Source organism: Gopherus flavomarginatus, chromosome 6 (genome assembly GCF_025201925.1).
Source record: "Gopherus flavomarginatus isolate rGopFla2 chromosome 6, rGopFla2.mat.asm, whole genome shotgun sequence".
Classification (NCBI taxonomy): Eukaryota; Metazoa; Chordata; order Testudines; family Testudinidae; genus Gopherus; species Gopherus flavomarginatus.
Window position 1 is genome coordinate 50,226,402 of NC_066622.1, and position 19,738 is coordinate 50,246,139.

At 47.9% G+C, this 19,738-nt stretch overlaps 1 protein-coding gene across 5 annotated transcripts in view; it reads right to left on the reverse strand.

Moving 5' to 3' along the window:
• Nucleotides 1-248: 248 nt before the first annotated feature.
• Nucleotides 249-19,738, reverse strand: part of RBM6 (RNA binding motif protein 6) — a 139,126-nt gene continuing 119,636 nt past the window's right edge. For all 5 annotated transcript variants that reach the window (XM_050958637.1, XM_050958640.1, XM_050958636.1 and 2 more), the window contains 13 exons: nt 17,545-17,793; nt 15,030-15,190; nt 13,972-14,069; nt 13,131-13,173; nt 11,658-11,718; nt 10,588-10,679; nt 9,192-9,335; nt 7,458-7,547; nt 6,413-6,676; nt 5,308-5,382; nt 3,481-3,578; nt 2,090-2,219; nt 249-511 (listed from right to left, as the gene is read on the reverse strand). In XM_050958637.1, coding sequence (XP_050814594.1) covers nt 386-511; nt 2,090-2,219; nt 3,481-3,578; nt 5,308-5,382; nt 6,413-6,676; nt 7,458-7,547; nt 9,192-9,335; nt 10,588-10,679; nt 11,658-11,718; nt 13,131-13,173; nt 13,972-14,069; nt 15,030-15,190; nt 17,545-17,793 — 1,631 coding nt within the window. In that variant the 3' untranslated portion in view covers nt 249-385. The remainder of the gene's footprint in view (nt 512-2,089; nt 2,220-3,480; nt 3,579-5,307; nt 5,383-6,412; nt 6,677-7,457; nt 7,548-9,191; nt 9,336-10,587; nt 10,680-11,657; nt 11,719-13,130; nt 13,174-13,971; nt 14,070-15,029; nt 15,191-17,544; nt 17,794-19,738) is intronic.

The following is a 19,738-nucleotide window of genomic DNA, read 5'->3' on the forward strand; positions in this document are numbered from 1 at the left end:
AACTTGCTGCTGGACAGCGACTCTGCATCTGCAGAGCTGGCGAAAAATCATGTGTGCAACATTCTGGAAGCATCACTGAGACCGAGGAAGCCCATCTCTGCCACTCTAGTCCTTCCCCAGTCACCCAAAGGGCAGCATGAGCCCCAGGAGAGATGAGGAGAAATCAGCTGAAGAAGTCTTGGGAAGGTTCCAAAGTGAGGTTTGTTTTTAAAGCAGAGACTTTGAGGGAGGAGATAAGGAAACAGCACTGACAAATTTTCCATTTTATTTAAAAAAAATTCTAGCAGCAAAACCAGTAACAATTTGAAAATGGAGAGAGAGACTGTGACACAGAGAGAGAGAGAGAGAGAGAGAGAGAGATGGGTTTTGTGGAATTCCACTTCATTCACTCAAGTTCCTTATAGCGGGCAAACATAACTCTCCTGACAGCGTCCCGGTACGTTTCATTGGACTGCCTTTTGTTGGGCTTCCCTTGGGTTACTAAGCCAGCTCCCTTCTTCTGACCTTCTGCCTGAAAACAATATAGACAGCTTGTTTTAGCAATTCTTTGTGTTCTCCTCATCAGCACAGGTTGCCAGGGAGATTGCTTTGGCTTTATTTGACAGTTGTGCTAATGACCTGGAAAAGGGGTTACATGGTGCACTAACATGCCGAGAGGATACAGATTTGGGAGGAGTTGCTGATGCTGCCGTGGACAAAGAAAGCGAGACAGCAAACAATCTAGGAAGACAGACTCCAAAGCATGGGCAGTCAATGAGGAGGGACCAATCCAGGAAACAGCGATGCTCAGGGCACCAGGAGGAGTGGGAGCGAACAAGAGCCGGTGGCAGCATGTAATACAGCCAGTAATAGAGGAAATCAGAACCAATATGATTTGAGGAGGACACTGAACAAAGGAAAAGAGGCTGAATCTCAGATCCCACAAGGAACAATCTTTTTCATTAACCTGTCTGAACATCACAACTCTCAGTTGTTCTCCCATCACATGGGATTCCCACAGGCTCTCCTACCTTGCTCTGAATTCTAACCTTGTGAATGATCAATGTCATAGAGCCAGTGATTGTATTATGCAATACTGCCTGCCTAGAGTGACCCAACTAGAGCAACACAGAGCGTGGGAGTTGTGTTTATTTTTAAATGCTACTTATTTGGATGCTGAGGGTTTGATCAATTCAACCCAGGGATTCAAGTCTCCAGAGGCTGAATGAAACACAAGGCCCTGTAATAACACGAAATGGGAGGAGAGGACCTTCCACTTTTGTGGCTTCTCCTTGAGAGCTTGACAGGATTGTCATGAGCGGAGGAATCTTGTTTGCAGGTCAGCCTCCCAGGGCTAATCTGAGCTGGCTTTTCTACAGTGCCCATCCCATCAGCTGCAGGGGTCTCCCAGCCAGGGCAGAGTGAGCACCTGGGGACATTTTCTGACTATGTTTGAACCGGAGAGGGAATGGTGTGTTTGCTGCCTGGGACAATGAGCGTTCAAGCACACACGTTACATTCCGAGCCTCAGATGATCTGCTTTGAATTATACACTGGATTGGAACATGCGAAATTCACAATGTGTGCGATGTTGTGGAGTTAAAAACATCCTCCATTCAGGGTACAGAAACAATACCATGTGACATATGTAACCAACACTACACATATAGCAGCCAGCTAGTCATGTGCTAGTCTCATAAGGCAAAACATTTAAAAGAAATCTCCACATTATTTCAAACAAATGCAATTTGAGACTGAACAGCAAGGGGTAAAATGCAATGACTACATTGTTCATTATGGCAAACTCTCTCCACTGTACTTGTCAAGCAGCACTGGCACATGTGATTGGTTTCAATGCAGGTGAACTGGTGTGAAATTTCAGGGCCTGTGCTATACAGGAGGTCAGATCAAAGGATGTAATGGTCTCATCTGGCTTTGAACTGTACAAATCTGTGAATAGGGGTTATTTCCCTGTTCCAGAAGCTGTGCACAGTTCTGATCTCACCAGGCGGATCTCCTACCTCCCACATTTCTTTCAGATGGGCATGTGAAATGCTACCAAATTCAGGATTGTACTATCTGATTTTGAAGGGAAAGGAAGGCATTTCACCTCTACTGGCGACATCATGCCCTGCTGCTGGCGTCCCACTCCTGAGCCTTCCTTCCAGCTCATAGCCTGCAACATGCGGCTTCCTTTGTTATTACTATCGATTCTTGCTTTACTCGCAGGGTGATGGTCACTGCAAAAAGAAAACAACTATAAGTATCCATACAGATAGCTTTATTCCATTTTGCAACATGGTACCAGGGATTTTCAACACAGAATTGATTGCACCTTGGATAACATCAAGGGCTTTTTGCAAAGATGCACCCATATTGCGTGCATGAAACATGCTGTTTGAGGCTTATTTTGGGTTCACTATGGTGCATTATGCATGCATAATTCAGGCACCTTGTGTAGCTCCTGAAGTCCAGCTTCAAGGTGACTTGCAGGGGAGTGGGAGGGGAAATGGGTGCGTATCCTTAACAATATATTCTCTAAGATACCTAAAGGAGGCCTGAAAAGTTTTACGTACACACACGTGTATGTACAGCATTTGAGTTTTATATATAAACTTTGGAAATACCAGGAATGGGAAGTCCCTCCTGTCTTGCTGGAGTTTTCCTTTTGAACACTGAGTTGGGAGGAACTGGGATCACACTCTCAGATTTGAGATGAAGGGGTAAAGGTGTCCAATTATTAATAAGGGGAGCTTTTCTTTCAACTGTTCTCACTGATCGTTAGCAAAAACCAAACAGCTTTCAACAGTCTGAACAACGAACACTTCCCCTTTCAGTCAGGTTCCATTTTTTAGGTATTTATGCTATCACACACACAGTAAGTTCTCCAGTCATCTAATCTCTTCCAGGAAAAATGGAGAAAACAAAGACCTGACTTTCTGATCCACAAAACACACAGGGAAAAGCCTCCTTCCAAACCTTCATATATCAAAAAGAAACAAGGAGCACAAATCCATTTCTCCTCTTTGCAGGTCACTTTTAAGTCAGCCTAGCAAACCCAAGGCTTTTATTCCGCCTAGGCACCGCCTTGGCACCTGCAGACAAACCATGGCGCTGTGATACCTGGCTCCAGATACCTGGCTCTCAACTTCCTAGGAACAGGGTAGCCAGGCTCCTCCCTTCGCCAGCAAAGATCTGGTCCCAGCTTTAAATCCCCTCCTCCTCTGCCAGGACATGTTGCTCATTTCACTGCCCCACTGTACATTTGGCACCAAAGCCACTGAAAGGTCAGAGAATTAATGAAAGGCTAAAACTCCATGTTGCTTTACACAGAGAATGCGGCCAGCTGTCCAACCCTTCACCCCCTCCTCCATCCGCCCTGCTGGCCTCATCTCATCCAGCTACACACAACGTGCCAGTCTGGCGCACCCAGCCGCTGACAGCATCAGCAGCTCTGAGGAGTCCTGGATGCCCTGAAGAAGGCGGAAGAGCAGCTGTTACCTCTCAGAGTCCCAGGCCTCCTTCAGTCGTTTTCTCTCTGGTGAGTCCAGGCGCTGGAATCTCTCTCTCCGGTCATTTCCCTTGTCTTTAATCTTCCCCTTTCCAGTGGGCAGAAGAGTGTTAACATTAATAGAGAAGCTATGACTGAGTCACTGCCCTGCCTGCAGCAACATGGGGAGCAGCAGTCTAGGTAACTGACGTGCTCTCCATCACTGTAAGACCCAACTGCCTCCAAGTATTTGTAAAGACACAAAGAGTCATCTCCTCTACCTCCTTCTCTTCCAGCCTGCGGGGAGGAGCCTGGTTAGTGAGCAGGGTGGTATGTTTGGGGAGCGACAGAGACTGCAGAACCAGCTTTTCCTCAGTAAGTCATTGCCCTTTGTTTTGAGGGCAGCCAGGCCCCAGCACCGCTTTTGTGGCAATGAGTTCCACAGTCTTGGTCCGGTCCTGTGGAAATTCAGTTTCCCACGCTCACAAACATCCCTCTGTCGGGGAGGGAGAAAGGCTCTCAGGTAGCTGGGATCAACCCCAGGGAAGATTTGTATATTAGACAAGAAACCTGGACTCTGGGGAGCAGGCACAAAGGGAGACCTGGGAGACACTCACCAGTGGATTAGAGCAGCACTGCATGTGGCCCAACAAAGCAAATAGATGGGACTGTCCCTCTGCGATTCCCAGGGAGCAACTGGAACTGTCTGATACTCTATGCCAACAGCTGAAGAGCCGCTTTCTTGGCCTACTGACTGACTGCTGGATAAATAGGAGGCTTTTATAGCCTTGTGTTTGGCACCATTCCACGGAGCCTCCCTCACCGTGTCACAACATTGCTCCCAGCAAGTCCAGCATCCAGCCTACTTGGGATCAGACCAGTGCTTATGTTGTGGCTGACGCTGGGTGGGGAAGGAGGACTATGGACATCAGCAACCCCTCCAGCATTGCAGACACCAAACTCCTGCTGTTCCCCATGCTCTGCAGGGTGGGTGCCGGCCCCTGCTTCACAGAGTGGAATGCTCCAGCTCACATGAGAACAGGGGCGGCCCACAAGGAGCCCTGCAAGGCACAGAGTGCTGGTGAAACAAAAACCACTTACATCCAGGTGGGCTGATGAAAATCAAAGCAATTGAAATCACTGATTTCAGGCCTTGGTGTAACCCGTCGATTTTAATTATGTTTTGCAGCTGTACTTCAGTTATTGCCCTAAAGAGAGGCTGATTCTCATTGGTCGGAAACCACTAAAATATGTTGACATGCCTCTGACGAAGTGGGTATTCACCCACGAAAGCTCATGCTCCAATATGTCTATTAGTCTATAAGGTGCCCCAGGACTCTTTGCTGCTAAAACATGTTGATCTGCAGGTAAACAGTTTTTCCACTAAATGTGGTGCTACTTTTCACTAACCAGGAAGATATCTGATATTTACATGCCTTTATTTAAGCCACTTGACAGCTGCGCTAATTTTGCATACAAGGGTACCTTGAACATCCCACACAAGCATAACACCAGCTCCAGTTGGAACCCCCTCCTTTTGCAAGGACAGCACCACACCAAGACCATGCCCAGCGCCATTTGAGAGGAAGAGCAGACTCAGGCTGTCATCTGGCTCACATACTCATCTCTAAGGTCGGACCTTTGCACCAAGGGCCACAGCATAAGACTCCTCAGACTGCATGTGGTTCGCAGGCTGAACTCTGGGTGTTCACAACATGAGTATGGTGGAGGAAAGCGAACCCTGGGCATTGGCTGTGGGCTAGTGCAGGATCCTGCTTTGGTAGGGTGTCAGATGTCCCATGCTGAGCTAAAGCCTCCCGCTCCCCCCACACACACACCTCTTGCTCTCTCCTCTCCAGATATGCCAGCTCTTGCTCGGATCGTTTGATCTTCCTGTGGATCTCCAGATTTTGCTGGAAGGAGGAAAGCAGAAGTGTCTGTCAGTGGAGAAAGCAAACAGCTGGAATCATGGATTAAGTCTAGATGATTTGATGTTTTGTGCCCAAACTTAACCTTTGACCTCCTGCCTGACCTGCATGCATTAGGCCATAATCTCCGACACCGCCCAGCATTGCTGCTTTCGCAACTCATTTAATACCCATGCACTGGCGCCTGCCCTTGGACAGCCAGAAGTCTTTCCTTTCTTTTCCCAGCCAAGCTGTAGAGCACGGAATTACCATCACTGCTTCATAGCCTTTTGTGTTCTGGAGAGTGTGTGAATTTAGTATTCACTGAAGTGAGTTGGCTGAATCTGTGCAGAACACAGGCAGGTACTGTCCTCACTTCTGTCTCTGCAACTCTGCCTGCATCCCCCTCCATGGCCCGCCCCACACTCTGAAATGTGTCATTGCGTGTAGAAAATAGTGTCTACAGATTCAGGTGGTAAGTGCTAGTTTGTATGCAGCACTCTCAGAAGTACCCAGCCAGGAATCCAGATCACCCAACAGCTGGCTCCCTTCATCCACCCCATCAGAGAACTACCAGGTAGCATATCCCAGGACAGGCATGCTCAACCTTATCCCTTTAGTGCCCCTTCTTGCTAAGGCAGGTTAACCAATAACCACACTACAGCACTGATGACTTTCTATAGCTCATCTCCACACTACGTCCCAGGTGTAAAGGCACACAGCTCTTCCCAGGAACCTGTAGGGGAGAATGTCCTATTTAACCTCCCCCTTCCCAGTACAGTCCCTGGCTTGGGGAGGTTGTTTATTCCTGCTGGGTTCTGCAGCCCGTAATACCACACTTTAGCTAGTTAGAGAGCATCGATACATGTTATCCACACAAAAAGGCTCTGAACAGAGAGGCTTCGCAGGCTACTGAGCCAGGATCCGATCAGTTCCGTCCACACAACTCCTTCCCCTTCCCTCATAAATCACAGGCTAAATCATTTGCAGCCCTGAAGAGTGGGACCAGCTGGCGCCCCCATAGGGCCTCCATTACCTTGTGCAAGTTGGAGAGTTGCTGATGCTTGATCAGAACTTCCTTATTGGGGAACTGCCTCCTGCACAGTAAACAGGCCAGCTTATTCCAGTCAGTTAGCTTGTCCTCGTCACGGTCAGCCTTTCTTGGCTGCTCCTTCCGCTGCGCTGGTGGATGGGGAGGCTGTGGCCGCTGCAACTGCACTTCCTCTTCCTCCTCCTCCTCGTTGTCGCTGTCTCCTCCGTACTCGCCTAGGAGCCCTATCAGAGGGTTCACCACCTTGGGCTGCAGACAGAGCAGCAGAGGATAATGCCACTTTGCAACCCCAAGTCTGTTCTCCCCTGCCAGGCCCTCATGTAATATCCCCCGCCTCAGTCTCTGCCTGACGGAGAAGTGGGTGGCATTTCAGCAGCATGGGCACCACATGGAAAGAAGCCAGCAGCTAAGTAGTCAAATGGGGTGCCTGGCCATTAGCCACCCAGCCATGTATTTAAGCACAGGGGATTGCCTCTCCAAGTCAGGAGGGACTGGGGATGGGGTGTGCAGCAGGATGGCTCTTTCCTGTATGCCAGTTGCAGTGTCACTCTCCTTGGACTTCCCAAGACCTTAAAAAGGGTGAGATTCCTGCGTGTTGGCTATAGACCTCTCTGGTCCACAAATCTTGTGCAAAACAAGTTCTGAGTTAAAAAACAAACAAAAAATCCCTCAGCAGTTCTTTGAACATTTCCTTCTCTGCTTGATGAGAACCAGAAGCAGGAGTACCCCAAAGCCAGGGTGTAAAACAAGGGGGAGATCAGGAGATGCCAAGTGCAGACACAGTGGCCTCCAATCCCACTCCATCAGAAGTGTGCATAAAGTTAAACAAACAGCATTGGGGGCAGGGGCTAAGGCTTTGAGGTCTAAGTGCAAATGGAGGGACCCTCAGCTGCATTTCTCTGCACTTCATGCCCTGCAGCAATGGGGTTTGTGCTAGGAAAGCAAACAGAGGATCAGGTCAAGATTCTGTCTAGTTTAATTTTTCTCCACTAACAAGCCAAATGGCAACACATGCTACGGAGCGTCTTACCGGGGCTGAGCTCTCTTCCTTCTTTGCTGAGGGAGGCAATGGTTTTTTAAAGACGTCTTCCACAGGGGGCTTCTCCTCTACAAATTCATTCTGAAACATCCAAGATCGGGAGTTAAACCTGCAGTGTTCCTGGAAATCAAAGTGAGAATGCCCAAAGAGCGGCTGGGAACTTGCTTAGCGAGCATCCCTGATAGACAGTGGAAGAATGGAAGGGTTTAATGTTGCAGACACACCTTCTCTGGGCTCAGCAGAGGCTGTGTGTGTCCTAGAGGTAATGTCCTTGGAGTCTGGTGCAGCAGCAGCACTCCATGAACCCCCTCCCTCCCAAACACTTTGTTGAGCACTTTCTGCTGGACCAGTCCATTGCAATACTGACAGCAGCTGCCAGGGAGGCTGCATGTCCCTGCTACAGGCAGGCTGGGATCTGAGGGACAAGACAAGAGTAGGATTACCCATTCAGACACCTCCAGTCCCAGAGGACTATGCAACCTCCTGTACTGAACTCGAAGTGAGGGAAGATGCTGAGTCACCCACTGTGCTCCTCTGCAACAGAGCTGCGTAATCTGCCTTCAGAGTATTCCCTGTTCAGGGAGCAGCTCTCCTGCAAAGGTGCACTACAGCATGGTAAGGACAGGAGTGGAGGCAAGCGGTTTCTGGCTGCACTCATGTCAAAACCCCCAGGCCCATCAATCCCCCTCTTGCAGGCATTTGGTTACACTAGCTCCCAGAGACCACAGTCAGGATCAAACCCTGTGTGTTCAGTGCTGTGCCAAACACGGCCTGCCTACGTATGTTTCCCTGAGGTGGATCACAGCTGTTAGCTGGTTCCATACCGCAGCTTCCCTCTAGGCACAGAGGTTATTAACTGTCCGTACTGCGTTGGACTAGATGATCTCTGGAGGTCCCTTCCAATCCTAATAATCTATGATTAACTGAATAGCACGTGGGGGCCCCAGTCCAGACTCAGGGCCCCACTGTGCTAGGTGCTATACAGAACAATAACAAAGGATGTCTATCCCCAACAGTTTACAATCTAAGCTCTGCCTGAAGCAGCTGAAGCATTGGTCCCCTCCTCCCTCCAGCCCAGGACCGCTGCCTGGCTCTCCTGTCCATGTATGGTTTGGGGGTATGGGTTGAACACTCAGGGCATGCAATTGGGCGGGAGCTGAAGATGCATTTGCTGGCATGTTGTCTTTATGTACCATGGGGATTTTGGTGGCAGTTCTGTTACAATGCCCAGGTGCTTTCAGCATTAGGGGCCTATGAGTTACAAAAGATTCCTAGACTCCAGAGCCTGCAGGGACCATTGTGCTCATCTAATCTGACCCCCTGGAGAACACAGGCCAGAGAACACCCCACAGTCCTCTCTCTGAAAGCTCTCTCCAGGAACAGCCAGTCTTGAGTTAAAAATGGTCAGTGATGGAGAATCCACCACAGCTCTGGATAAACTGTCCCAATGGCGAATGACTCTCGCATTAAATGTGTACGCCTTATTTCCAGTCTGAATTTGTCTAGTTTTGACTTCCCACCCTATGGCTGCCATCTAGCCATAAAGAACGGGAAGGTGGTCGTGACTCCCAAGTGGAGAATCAACACTCAGCAGGTACTCTTATGCTCTTTCACTGCCCCTGATCTCCCACCTAGACCTTCAGAACAGCCCCTCTCAGCTCCTTCTTCATAGCTCAGCTGCGGAGCCTGAGACACTGGACCATTCTGATCACAGAGATGATTTACCTTTGCTGAAGTACTTCTGCCTCTCTCCTTTCTGTCCCTGCCGGATGGCTCCCTCCTTTCACTTGTCCTTTCATGGCTCCCATGCCTCTTTCCCCGGCCATTCGTAGGGGCTGATGCTGCTTCTCGGCCCACTGTGACTTGTTTCTGAAATGGAGTGTGTGCAAGAGAGTTAGCAAAGAGCAAACACCTGGGTCCCAGTATTAGACTGATGATATAGAGACAACAAAGGAAAGAGATTGCAAGGGCAAAGGGACTGAAGGAGACAGTGGAAGAATGAGACAGTGGGAATGGCACTGTGTACTTGGCTGGGATGGGCGCGGGGGGGGTGGGGAGGGAGGTCTATGGCACAGTAAGCCTGGCCACAGCCACAGGACGCTGATGGCTACTGTCCATGGGGAAACAGCCCCCCATGGGGTTGGGAAGACCTGCTCTGGATAGCACTTTTCCAGCAAGGCTGTAGCTAGCGCTCTAGGCTCTATGGACACAACAATGGCTCAGCTGTACAGCCAGAAGACAGAGCAAGCAAGAAGACCAGAGATAACGCTTAGTTTTCATCATCACGTAATGGTGGCAGTCATGTGCTTTCAGTCTCTGGTGAGGTCCAGCAAGGGCACTCTTCCTGTGGCATGTCTGCTGAACAAAGCAGTTACACAGACCTCTGAGGTGGGACTCTAGGGGACAGGGAAGAGCATAGGGTGGAGCAAAGCACCCTTTAGAACAGTGATACTCCGACTGAGGCTCAGGAGCCACAAGTGGTTCTTTAACATGTCTCCTGCGACTCTTTGCAGCTCATGATATTAAAACACTGTGTGATTTCATTATTAACCAATCTAAGTTTTTAACCAATCAGAATGCTTTTACTATGTTATTAGCCAATTGTAGTTAATAAAATAATACTTGGTCAGTCATTTTGCAGCAAGAATTAGATAGATTAGAAAGATCGGATTAAAAACGAAATATTTCCCCCATCATACTGTTTAAGTATGACTATATAATACTATAGCAAATGAAACAATGAATTCACACGACTGTGGCCCTTTTGGGTAATGTCATTCACTAATTTGGCTCCTGAACACCTTATGTCTGAGTATCACTGCTTTAGTGAGTTAACTGAACCAACGTGAATCCAATCAGTTCCAAATCTCTTCCCAAGTCAGTGCTGTAGACTCTACTGGAAAGGCAGTGCTTCTTGAACTTTCAGGGGCACTAAGCAGGGGACAGGAACTGGAAATAAAGCCCAATCTGTATTCCCATATCCCAGACCTCCTTCAACTGCACTGTCTGACTCCACAGGCGAAAGTGGCACCAAAGCTGTGAAATGTGCTCCTTAGAGAAGAGTTCACCACAACCTGCTATAAAACCAGCTAGGTGTATATTCCCCTGCCCACCCACTCACCTGTGTCTTGGGGTCATAGTATAACCCAGCTATAGGGTCATAGTAGTTCCCAGTGTCAGGATCATAGATGAAAGTGGACACATCTGACGGAGCTGAATGGGAAGAGAGAAGAGCCAACATCAGATTCGCCTCAGGAGAAACTTTTACAAAAATACAGGTGTGCACAAATATTGAGCTGGGGGAAAGATGATCAGCCCTGGAGATGGAAGCCCTCTATCCATGTAGCACATACAGTGCAAGCTTCCCCACACTGCTCTGCCAATATCTTTCACTCCTCTAAGGCCGAGAAGATAAATTTGTTTTCATGACGCATCCAGCTCCGACTTTGGTGGTGCCAGTTAATGCAATGCAGGCATTTGCCCACTGGTGCCTGGACTGAGACCACCAGCTGATTTCATTTAAAGGGACACAGCCAAGTTGAAATCAGTTTCAAATAATGGTCAGTTTCAAAATAATGACTTAAAAGTGGTTTGATAACCTGCCCCTGCTCCTATTTGACAAGGTGTGTGCCTCAACAATGAAAGCTGCTCAGAAACAGGTGGGGAAACACTGATCCTACAGGGCGCCCATGAAACGAGCTGCACACAAAGTGCTGTCAAAGGCTTCCAGCAGGCACATCAAGGAATATGAAGAATGTTTTTTCTCTCTAATCACCATCAGTTACAGTGATCTGAGATGTTACAAGTAAGGACAGTCAATGTCACACAGAAATGAAAATTTTTACATGCTATTTGTACAACCCTCCTATACAATTCCTGTAACTAAAAGAGATTAGGGGAAAATATTTCTCTATTTTTTACACTGGTTGATCGACTGTATACAAACAGTTGGTTTCCCCTATTTGTGTGGGTCTTTTACACACAGCAAGGGGGAGAGAAAAACCATAATAAAACAGGACAATGTGATTGTAAACCCGACAAAACTGGTATGGGAACTGAGAGGTGAGAGTAGGACCAGAGCCTACTTTCAGCTCTTAAAAAATTGATTGATTTCAAGTCGGCAGTGCTCCTTTAAGTACCTATAAAGAAGAAAAGAATCCACGGTAAAAGCATGGTAGAAATTAGCCTTACACTGCGCTCGGCTGTGTCTCTGAGATTCGGCACCTCTCCTGTCCCGCATGCCCCTTTTGCCCTGGAACAAGAGAGCTGTTTAGACACAGGTCACAAAAGGAGACTATCTGGCAAGCACTCCTCTCTCACATGGGCTCCAAGACTGCAAGGTGACACGCCTTCAGCCATTTCTAATAAGGGGACAAATGTACTCTCCCAGGGCCTGATCCAAAGCCCACTGAAGTCAAGAGAAAGACCCATTTACTTCAGTAGGCTTTGAACATGGTTCCAGTTCAACAGTGATCTCCAACCTGTGCTGTACACAGAGAACATCCCACATCCCATCCTCCCAATGCCGTACAGAAGAGATCCTGACCCCACCTTGGATTGTCTGCAGCTGTTTTTTAAAAGACTCTTATGGGTAAGTACTTTTCTGAAGTAATGGCAGATAATGAGCCAAGTATTGATTAATAGACATGAGCCAAGATTAACTCTGTGAAAGCATTTCAGAGTACAGAAAACAGCAGCAAATTCAGCAAACTTTGTTCTTAGACAGGAAATTGGCTAAGCAGAACAATACACAGCTCCTGATTTTCTGTTGTGTGAACTGTAGACTAGTAAAGAAGATAGTTGCATTAGTCAGACTAGATGATCACAATGGTCCCTTCCAGCCATGGTTTCTACAAGGAAGGAAATCTACAATCTTTCTGAGAGGCGGTTTCTTGCAGTACACTTAGTTCACCTTACACAGTAGGGGCTTTGAAATACACCCCAAAACCACTTACATTTATAGCACGTTTGCTTACAGCTTACAAAATCGCTTTATATGTCTCTGATGATCCAACGCACCTGTTTGCACCAGTCCACTAGATTACTGTTCTGTACCTTTCTCTCTCTCTCTTCTGGATACTACCTTTGAAACCAGTTGCCCATGAAGGTACTTGTCCTCCAACGTAGAATGAATGTATTTTGTCTTTGACAGGCTTTTTCTTTGCTAATGTCAGAAGCTATATTTAGCTTTGCAGAGTATTGTAGGATAAATATATCTCTTGACAAACGTGAGCCAAGTGGACAGAACTGTGGGAAAGCCATAATATAATATGGTATGCCCTACACTCAATATATGTGTACTGGCTAAGCCAGACTATTTGATCCCTTCAAGTCTCTGCCCTGAACCCCCTCTACCCTAGGTACTGAAGGTCCGAGCAGGGTGTTATAGACTGAACGGTGCACATTGCAATGCCTAAGAGTTAGGAGCATAGCAGTTTCGCCCTTGGCTGAGTGTTCTGCCTTCAACCTGGGGAGTTTTTGGCAGTTCAAAGGAAGTGGTCTGGCAAAGGAAAGCCCAGTCCCCATGCTGGCCACCAGCAGCCCAATCTCCCCTTCAGTGTGAGTGCCATCATAGCCAACAGCACAGATGACAACCACCACAACTAGCCCCTTTTGCTAGCTACAGGTAAGTCACTCTAAGATGCAGCACTGGCGCAGACCTACCGGGTTGTAGTAGAGTTTGTTGGCCTGCTCCCCGTAGTCATTTCTAGTGAGAGAGAAACAGAATTTCCTAATTAAAACTAGATTAGCTTCATGTTTGAGACCCCTGCCCTAGGAAATGCCGAAGCCCCATCTCCAAGCCCCCAGGAAATGGGAATTGGTCAGTGGACACCAACTTTAAAGGTCACTTGATTAGGACAGTAGTTCTCAACCAGGGGTATGTGTACACATAGGTCTTCCAGCGGGTACATTAACTCATCTAGATATTTGCCCAGTTTTACAACAGGCTACAGAAAAGCCCTAGCAAAGTCAGTACAAACTAAAATTCCATACAAATGACTTATTTATACTGCTCTATATACTATACACTGAAATGTAAGTACAATATTTATACTCCAGCTGATTTATTTTATTTTTATGTGATAAAAAGAAGTAACCAATTTTTCAGTAATAATGTGCTGTGACACTTTTTTATGCCTGATTTTGTAAGCACGTATTTTTAAGTGAGGTGAAACTTGGGGTATGGAAGACAAACCAGCCTTCTGAAAGGGGAACAGTAGTCTGGAAAGGCTAAGAACCACTGGACTAGGAGGTTAAGCCCATACAGCCAAAATACGCTTGCCATTTGTTTTTCAGACACTCAAATCACCTTGTCAAACTTGGATGACTAAAGTTAGCCTCTTAAACCTCTGGGAAGGTACCTAATTACCTATCCAAGATCCTGTGCACTATTTGGGTGCTTAAGCTTTAGGCCTCCAAGTATGATAAAGTGTCCCTAACTGGAGAGACCAAGGCACTACAGCCCATTGTACATCGGATAGTGTTGCCTCTCGTCTTCTCTCACCTTCTCTTTCCTGTGGCTAGATTCACAATCACGGTGTGCCCATCAATGCAGATTGGGGGATCCAGGTTCTGCAAAACCTTCACCAACTGCACTGCTTCCTGGGGAAAGAAGAGACAAGCTTGCATTCTTCAGAAGGAAACAGAAGCCCACTTCCAAAATCCAGCCATGATGGAATGAACTCTGAAGTGACTGGGACTGTTCCAGGTGAGTTATTTGAGCCTGAACCCTGGTGAGAATACAGGTCACCCACCACATCATGTAACAGACTCCAGAGGTGACTGGATATGAACCAGGTCTTATGGTTTGATTATTGAATTCAATAAATCCATATCCACTAGGGTCTATGAGCTGATAGGGAGAGCTTTGCTGTGTTGGAGGACTCGACCCAGACCCACCAGGGAGAGAGCCTTCCGAAGGATGGTTTGAGCTGTGCAGCTAGCAGCAGGCTGGAGTACCACCGTGGGACATTAAACATTACAAGAGCCCTGTCTCTTTTAAACACGTTTCAAAGACTCTTGGGATGTGAGGAAGGGGGAAGTGCATATTTAGGTTCCCTGCCCATCCTCCAGCCCCTTCACCAGCAGGGAGGGACCTCGCCTGGATCTTGCTTTCCCTGAGGGCTGCTGTTGCCACTAGCCTCTGTGCAAGGCAAGGCCAATAAGGAGAGAATATTGGAAACGGTTCTGCCTGAGGACAAAGGCAGATCCCTGTAGTTGGTTGATATGTGAAAGTTTGCACCTCCTAGAGCTACTGATGCAAGAAATTCACCCAGCTTAACGGTATCTATGGAAGACTAAAGCTTGGATGGTTTGTACTGGAGAGCAGAAGGAAGGACGAAGAGCCGTCAGCCATTTCCCACACCTAGGACTAGGGACTCGGCTAGACAGACCAAAGCGGGACTAGGGCAGGCTGAGGCTGGCCTGAGACACTGTTGCTTCTACTAGCAAGACAAGCCTTTCCAAGGTAACTGTAGCATGAACTTGGATGTCTATGATAGGACTATGTTTTCTCTTGCTCTTTCTCTGTAAAGACACTGGGGAAGGGTCAGGGCCACTTACAGCGTGCGAATCCAGTTCCACAAAGCCATAGTTGTCACTCCTCTGGCTAGCCCTTTTCTTAATGATGCTCACGCTGGAGGTGGAGAGACGAACAAACGGTGCCAGCAGCCCCACAATCACTTCCGGAGGGGTGAAACGAGGAATACGCTTCAACATAATCGCTGCGGCAGCCCAGGCAGGAGGAGGGAGAGAAAGGAAGACTGAGAACATTGCATGAAGCCAGACTCTTACCACCACAGTGATGGCAAAATGAAAATAAACTTGTCTGAATGCCTCTGATGCAGCTGCTTATGCAGCCGGCTGCTCACTTCCTCCCCCAGGTGTAGCTTTACATAGATGAAGACCCAATCTCCTCCCATTGTTTGCACTCCTGCTATCTCCGGGCCCTATAGAAATCTGGGTCTGCCCCTCCTGATTTTGGAATCACGCACAAATGCAATCACTCCTGAATTCCTGCCAGTGAGTCTCTGGCAAAGACAGACAAGAAGCAGCTAGGGCAGAAGGAGTTGAGGTCTGAGCTAGTCACTGGACCCCCAAGAGGCTGAACCAGGCTATGACTAGCAGGAAGTCTCCCTGTTTGAGGACACAAACACTTCGCCATCAGGCCAGAAGCTGCTCCATGAAGACATCACCTGTAGCATGTTTTGGTGGTAACAGTTGTGCTGCCTCTGCTGCAGGCTCCATCCCTTGGGATCATGTGTGTGGTGGGAGAGGAAACCCTCCTCCAGCAGCTGTGCACCTCTCTGCCCTCCAAGGACCAGAGAGAGGGTCTGACGTTATTGACATGAACTGTGACCACATAGATCATTGTTGCAGCCAAGGTCATACAGTGGCACCAAATCTTGTACAAAGGAGGTCACATAGGGTGTCCATGAAAAGGTTATGATTTGCTGGTTATGATTATGACATCTGTATGCATGTATCATTTTTGCACTTAAAGTTATAAGTATTGGCTTTATACTGTCTGTATTTCAAACTTGTGATATGCTTCTGGGTGACACCCCAGACAATTTGGTGTAAGCACTGCCTAGTCTGCTTGATGGCCCATTAAGGACCATCAGCTGTACAACTGACCCACTGAGAGAAGGTAGATACACTTTGTGACTCAGCAAGACATGCAGGGACATGTCTATGAACAGAACTCTGGGGTTTTTACATGCCATGTGCTGGGTAGCTTGTTTTTGGAACAAAGGAAGCACAGGCTGCATGGCAAGACACTATAAAAGGCAGCTGCATCTCCTCCATCTTGTCTTCAATCCTGCTTCTTACCTCTGGTTGAACTTTGCTACACTGAAGCTCTGAACAAATGACTGAATGACCCATCCAAGATGTGGATGCACTCCAGAGACTTGATTTGAACCTGCAGTTTATTCCATCACTGCTACAAGCCTGAACCAAGAACTTTGCCATTACTGTATATAACTGATTCCATTTAACCTATTTTAGCTCTCATCTATATTTATTTCTTTTTTATGAATAAACCTTTAGATTTTAGATTCTAAAGGATTGGCAACAGTGTGATTTGTGGGTAAGATCTGACGGGTATATGAACCTGGGTCTGGGGCTTGGTCCTTTGGGATTGGGAGAACCTTTTTTCTTTTACTGGGGTATTCGTTTTCATAACTATTAATCCCCATAAGAAGTGGCTGCTGATTGTGATACTGGAAAACTGGAATGAATGTCTGAGAGAATTGCTTGTATGACTTCTGGTTAGCCAGTGGGATGAAACCGAAGTCCTCTCTGTTTGGCTGGTTTGGTATGCCTTAGTAATAAAAGACAACCAGCTTTGGGCTGTGACTGCCATGCTCTAATCAATTTGTCCCAAATTGATACTTTCAGTTGTGTCCTGCCAGAGACTGCATCGTTACAGAGGGTCCCTGGGAGAAAGTGGAGGGGAGGGTGGGTGCAGAGGGGGGTGATCAGAAAGCAAAGCAGGCCCTGACCTACTAGGCTCTTCACAGGCCCTGTGAGAAACAAACCAGCCCAGCTGGCTGCCTCTGATCTCCCACTTCCTCCCTAAGCAAACCAGGCTTCTGGGGCAAATCACTCTCTGTGCTCCTCAGAACAGAGGCGGAGAGAGGAACAGGGCCCCAGAGCTACCCCAGCAGCACGGACCTCCTTGGGGCAGCAGATCTGGAGCACAGCACAGAGGCGGGGCTGAGACCAGCAAATTAATGGTATGGGGTAGGGGCAGCTTGCCCTGAATTAATTTCCTCGAGGGCCGTTTGGACAGGGACAACTCTCTTTCCCCAAATCCCCTCTGAGAAACCCAAGCAGGGCCTCCCTCCCCAAATCCACCAGTACCTGAGCAACCCAGACAGAGACACCTCACCCCCCCTCAACTATCCCTGCCTGCAACAGATCATGAAGCTTACTGAATTCACACTGAGGAAGTATCCTTCAGACAAGTGTCATAGGGAAAAGCCATGCACTCTGTCAGTGACGGCCCACCCACAGCCAAAACCAAGTGCTCTGCACTTTGGCCCTTTTTCTGAAAGCCTGAGACTCAACTTACTTTTACTTTCACCCTCCTGAGGTGCAGTCTGTTCGGTTTCCCTCCTGGCAGCAGGCTCCTGGCTCTCCTTCCAGGGAGGGTACCTTTTCTCCTGCGAAGGCCATCGATCTCTGCCTTCCTCTCTCTTCCGAGGCTCGGGTTCCTGGGGCTGGCTCTGCTGTGGAGGAGCTGCGTGTTGGGGAGCCTGTTTCTGAGGCTTAAGGTGTCCTGATAGCTCTTGCTCAGGTTTTTCAAGCTTGTCTTCCAATACTGGAGAAAAGAAATGGAATGAACCCATTTTCAGCATCCCCCTCTAGCATACACTACAAACCTTGTATTTTCTCCCAACTGCCTGCAGTGGGCTGGCAAACAGACTCTGATGTCCTTCGATTAGCCACGTTTCTGAACATTTAGCAGGAACATGAAAGCTTCTCGGACTTCAACAGACAAGACATCAAAGCTCACGTCATCACATCCCTGCTCCAACAAGGAGCTCATAATTTGGCCTCCCTTTTGTCTAAGCCTACTTTCAGGTTCAGCTGTTATCTGTACAATGGAATCCCAAATGGGTTTGGAGGCTACTTCCCGGATCCGGCACAGGATCAAGCCCACCCCTTAAACTAATCACCAGAGCCTTTTATCTAGTCTGTTCTTGAACACCTGTAGCCAGGAACTGTTAGTGATTGGCCACTGATTCTCCAACCTTGGTGTTCCAGAACAGCTGCGCATTAATGGACATGTGTAACTACAGTACCAATGGGCAATGTAATGAGATTAATTAAGAATTTTATGAGGTGGCTATCCATCCCAGATGAGGAATAACCCCCCCCCCTCAAAAAACCCTTCTTTTGATTTGACTTTTAACATTTCTCGTACTAATTAATATTTCAGACTTGCCTCCCCTCCCCCTTAGGCTGGATCATGTCCCCTCCTGCTGCCACCCTTTCCTCCATCCTAGCAGCTACTCATGCTGCCCAGACAGGAGCAAAAGGAGACACATCAGGCCCATGTCATATTCACTGCTAACACCTGTACTGCTTACTTGATAAGATCACGGTCTCACATCTTCCTCCCCTCCCACACTGCATTTCGTTCATGTGTGTCACAGGGACAAGTGCACCCAAGATATACATTAAATGAGCCAGGGATGTCAAGATCACCCAGACTAGCCAGTTAGCCAGTCTGAATGCCGTGCAAACCATATCAGGGTGGTGTGAGGCTGTGGAATTCTCTATCTCCTGAATTTGGGCTGATCATGTTAAGAGTTGCAGAATCAAGTTCACAGTGGACAGGGATAAACTGTCTGGTCCCCTGGATACAGTGTAATGTCCAGAGAGTATGATCTTCAGTACCTGGATTTAGGCCAGTGTCGCTCCGAGGTTCTGGAGGGATTGGAGATACTGAGTACATAACTGTGCTTTGGATCCATGTCCTTCCAGGCCAGAGAAGAGTTGATGGAGATTGCTTACATCTCCTCCTTTGGAAGGTCAGGGTCTTAGCTTCAATAAAGGAAGATCTTGTGCCATCAGCCATTCCTCAAAAGAAACTCTTGGTGCTGACAACTCACCCAACTATCAAATCTCATACTCTTGGCGAACATTAATGGGAAGGCTGTGGAAGACAACTCTCAGAGTACATGGTCACTTCACATCTCTGACCTGTGCCAGTCTGAGGCCAGCCCTACGTGCAGCATCAACTGCTTTACAGACAGATCTGTCCGCTGCCTTCAACACTGGGGACTGTGAAGAGTCGCTGACTTGCCAGCAAACCCTGGCAGGAAGCAAGGGGGCTGTCCCTCAGGGGTTTTGTCCCCCTCTCTCCGAGACCCTCTCTGGTTTCTGCTGTGCGTGGTTCCACAGGGCTCTGTCCCGTTCAGGGTGTACAAGGGGCTCTTAGCAAGGCCAAGCAACAGATACTGAGGATCAACTCCTCACAATCAGCAGAACTGAAGACAGTTGATGTGGGCTAGCTGGCTGAAGCTCAGTCTAGACAAACCTGAAGTGATGCTGGCAGGATGGGGAAAACAACCATCTCATGTGAAGGGAATATCTGCCACCTTACTTAGGATGGATCCTCAGTGTCTGTTGATTGAGGTTAAAATTGGGGCTATGGATGGACCCGAGCTGCTGCTAGACCATTTAGCGTCAGTGACAAGGAAGGCTTTTATCAAGCTGTGTCTAGCCAAGAAGCTGCAAAGATTTCTTTCAGATGTGGC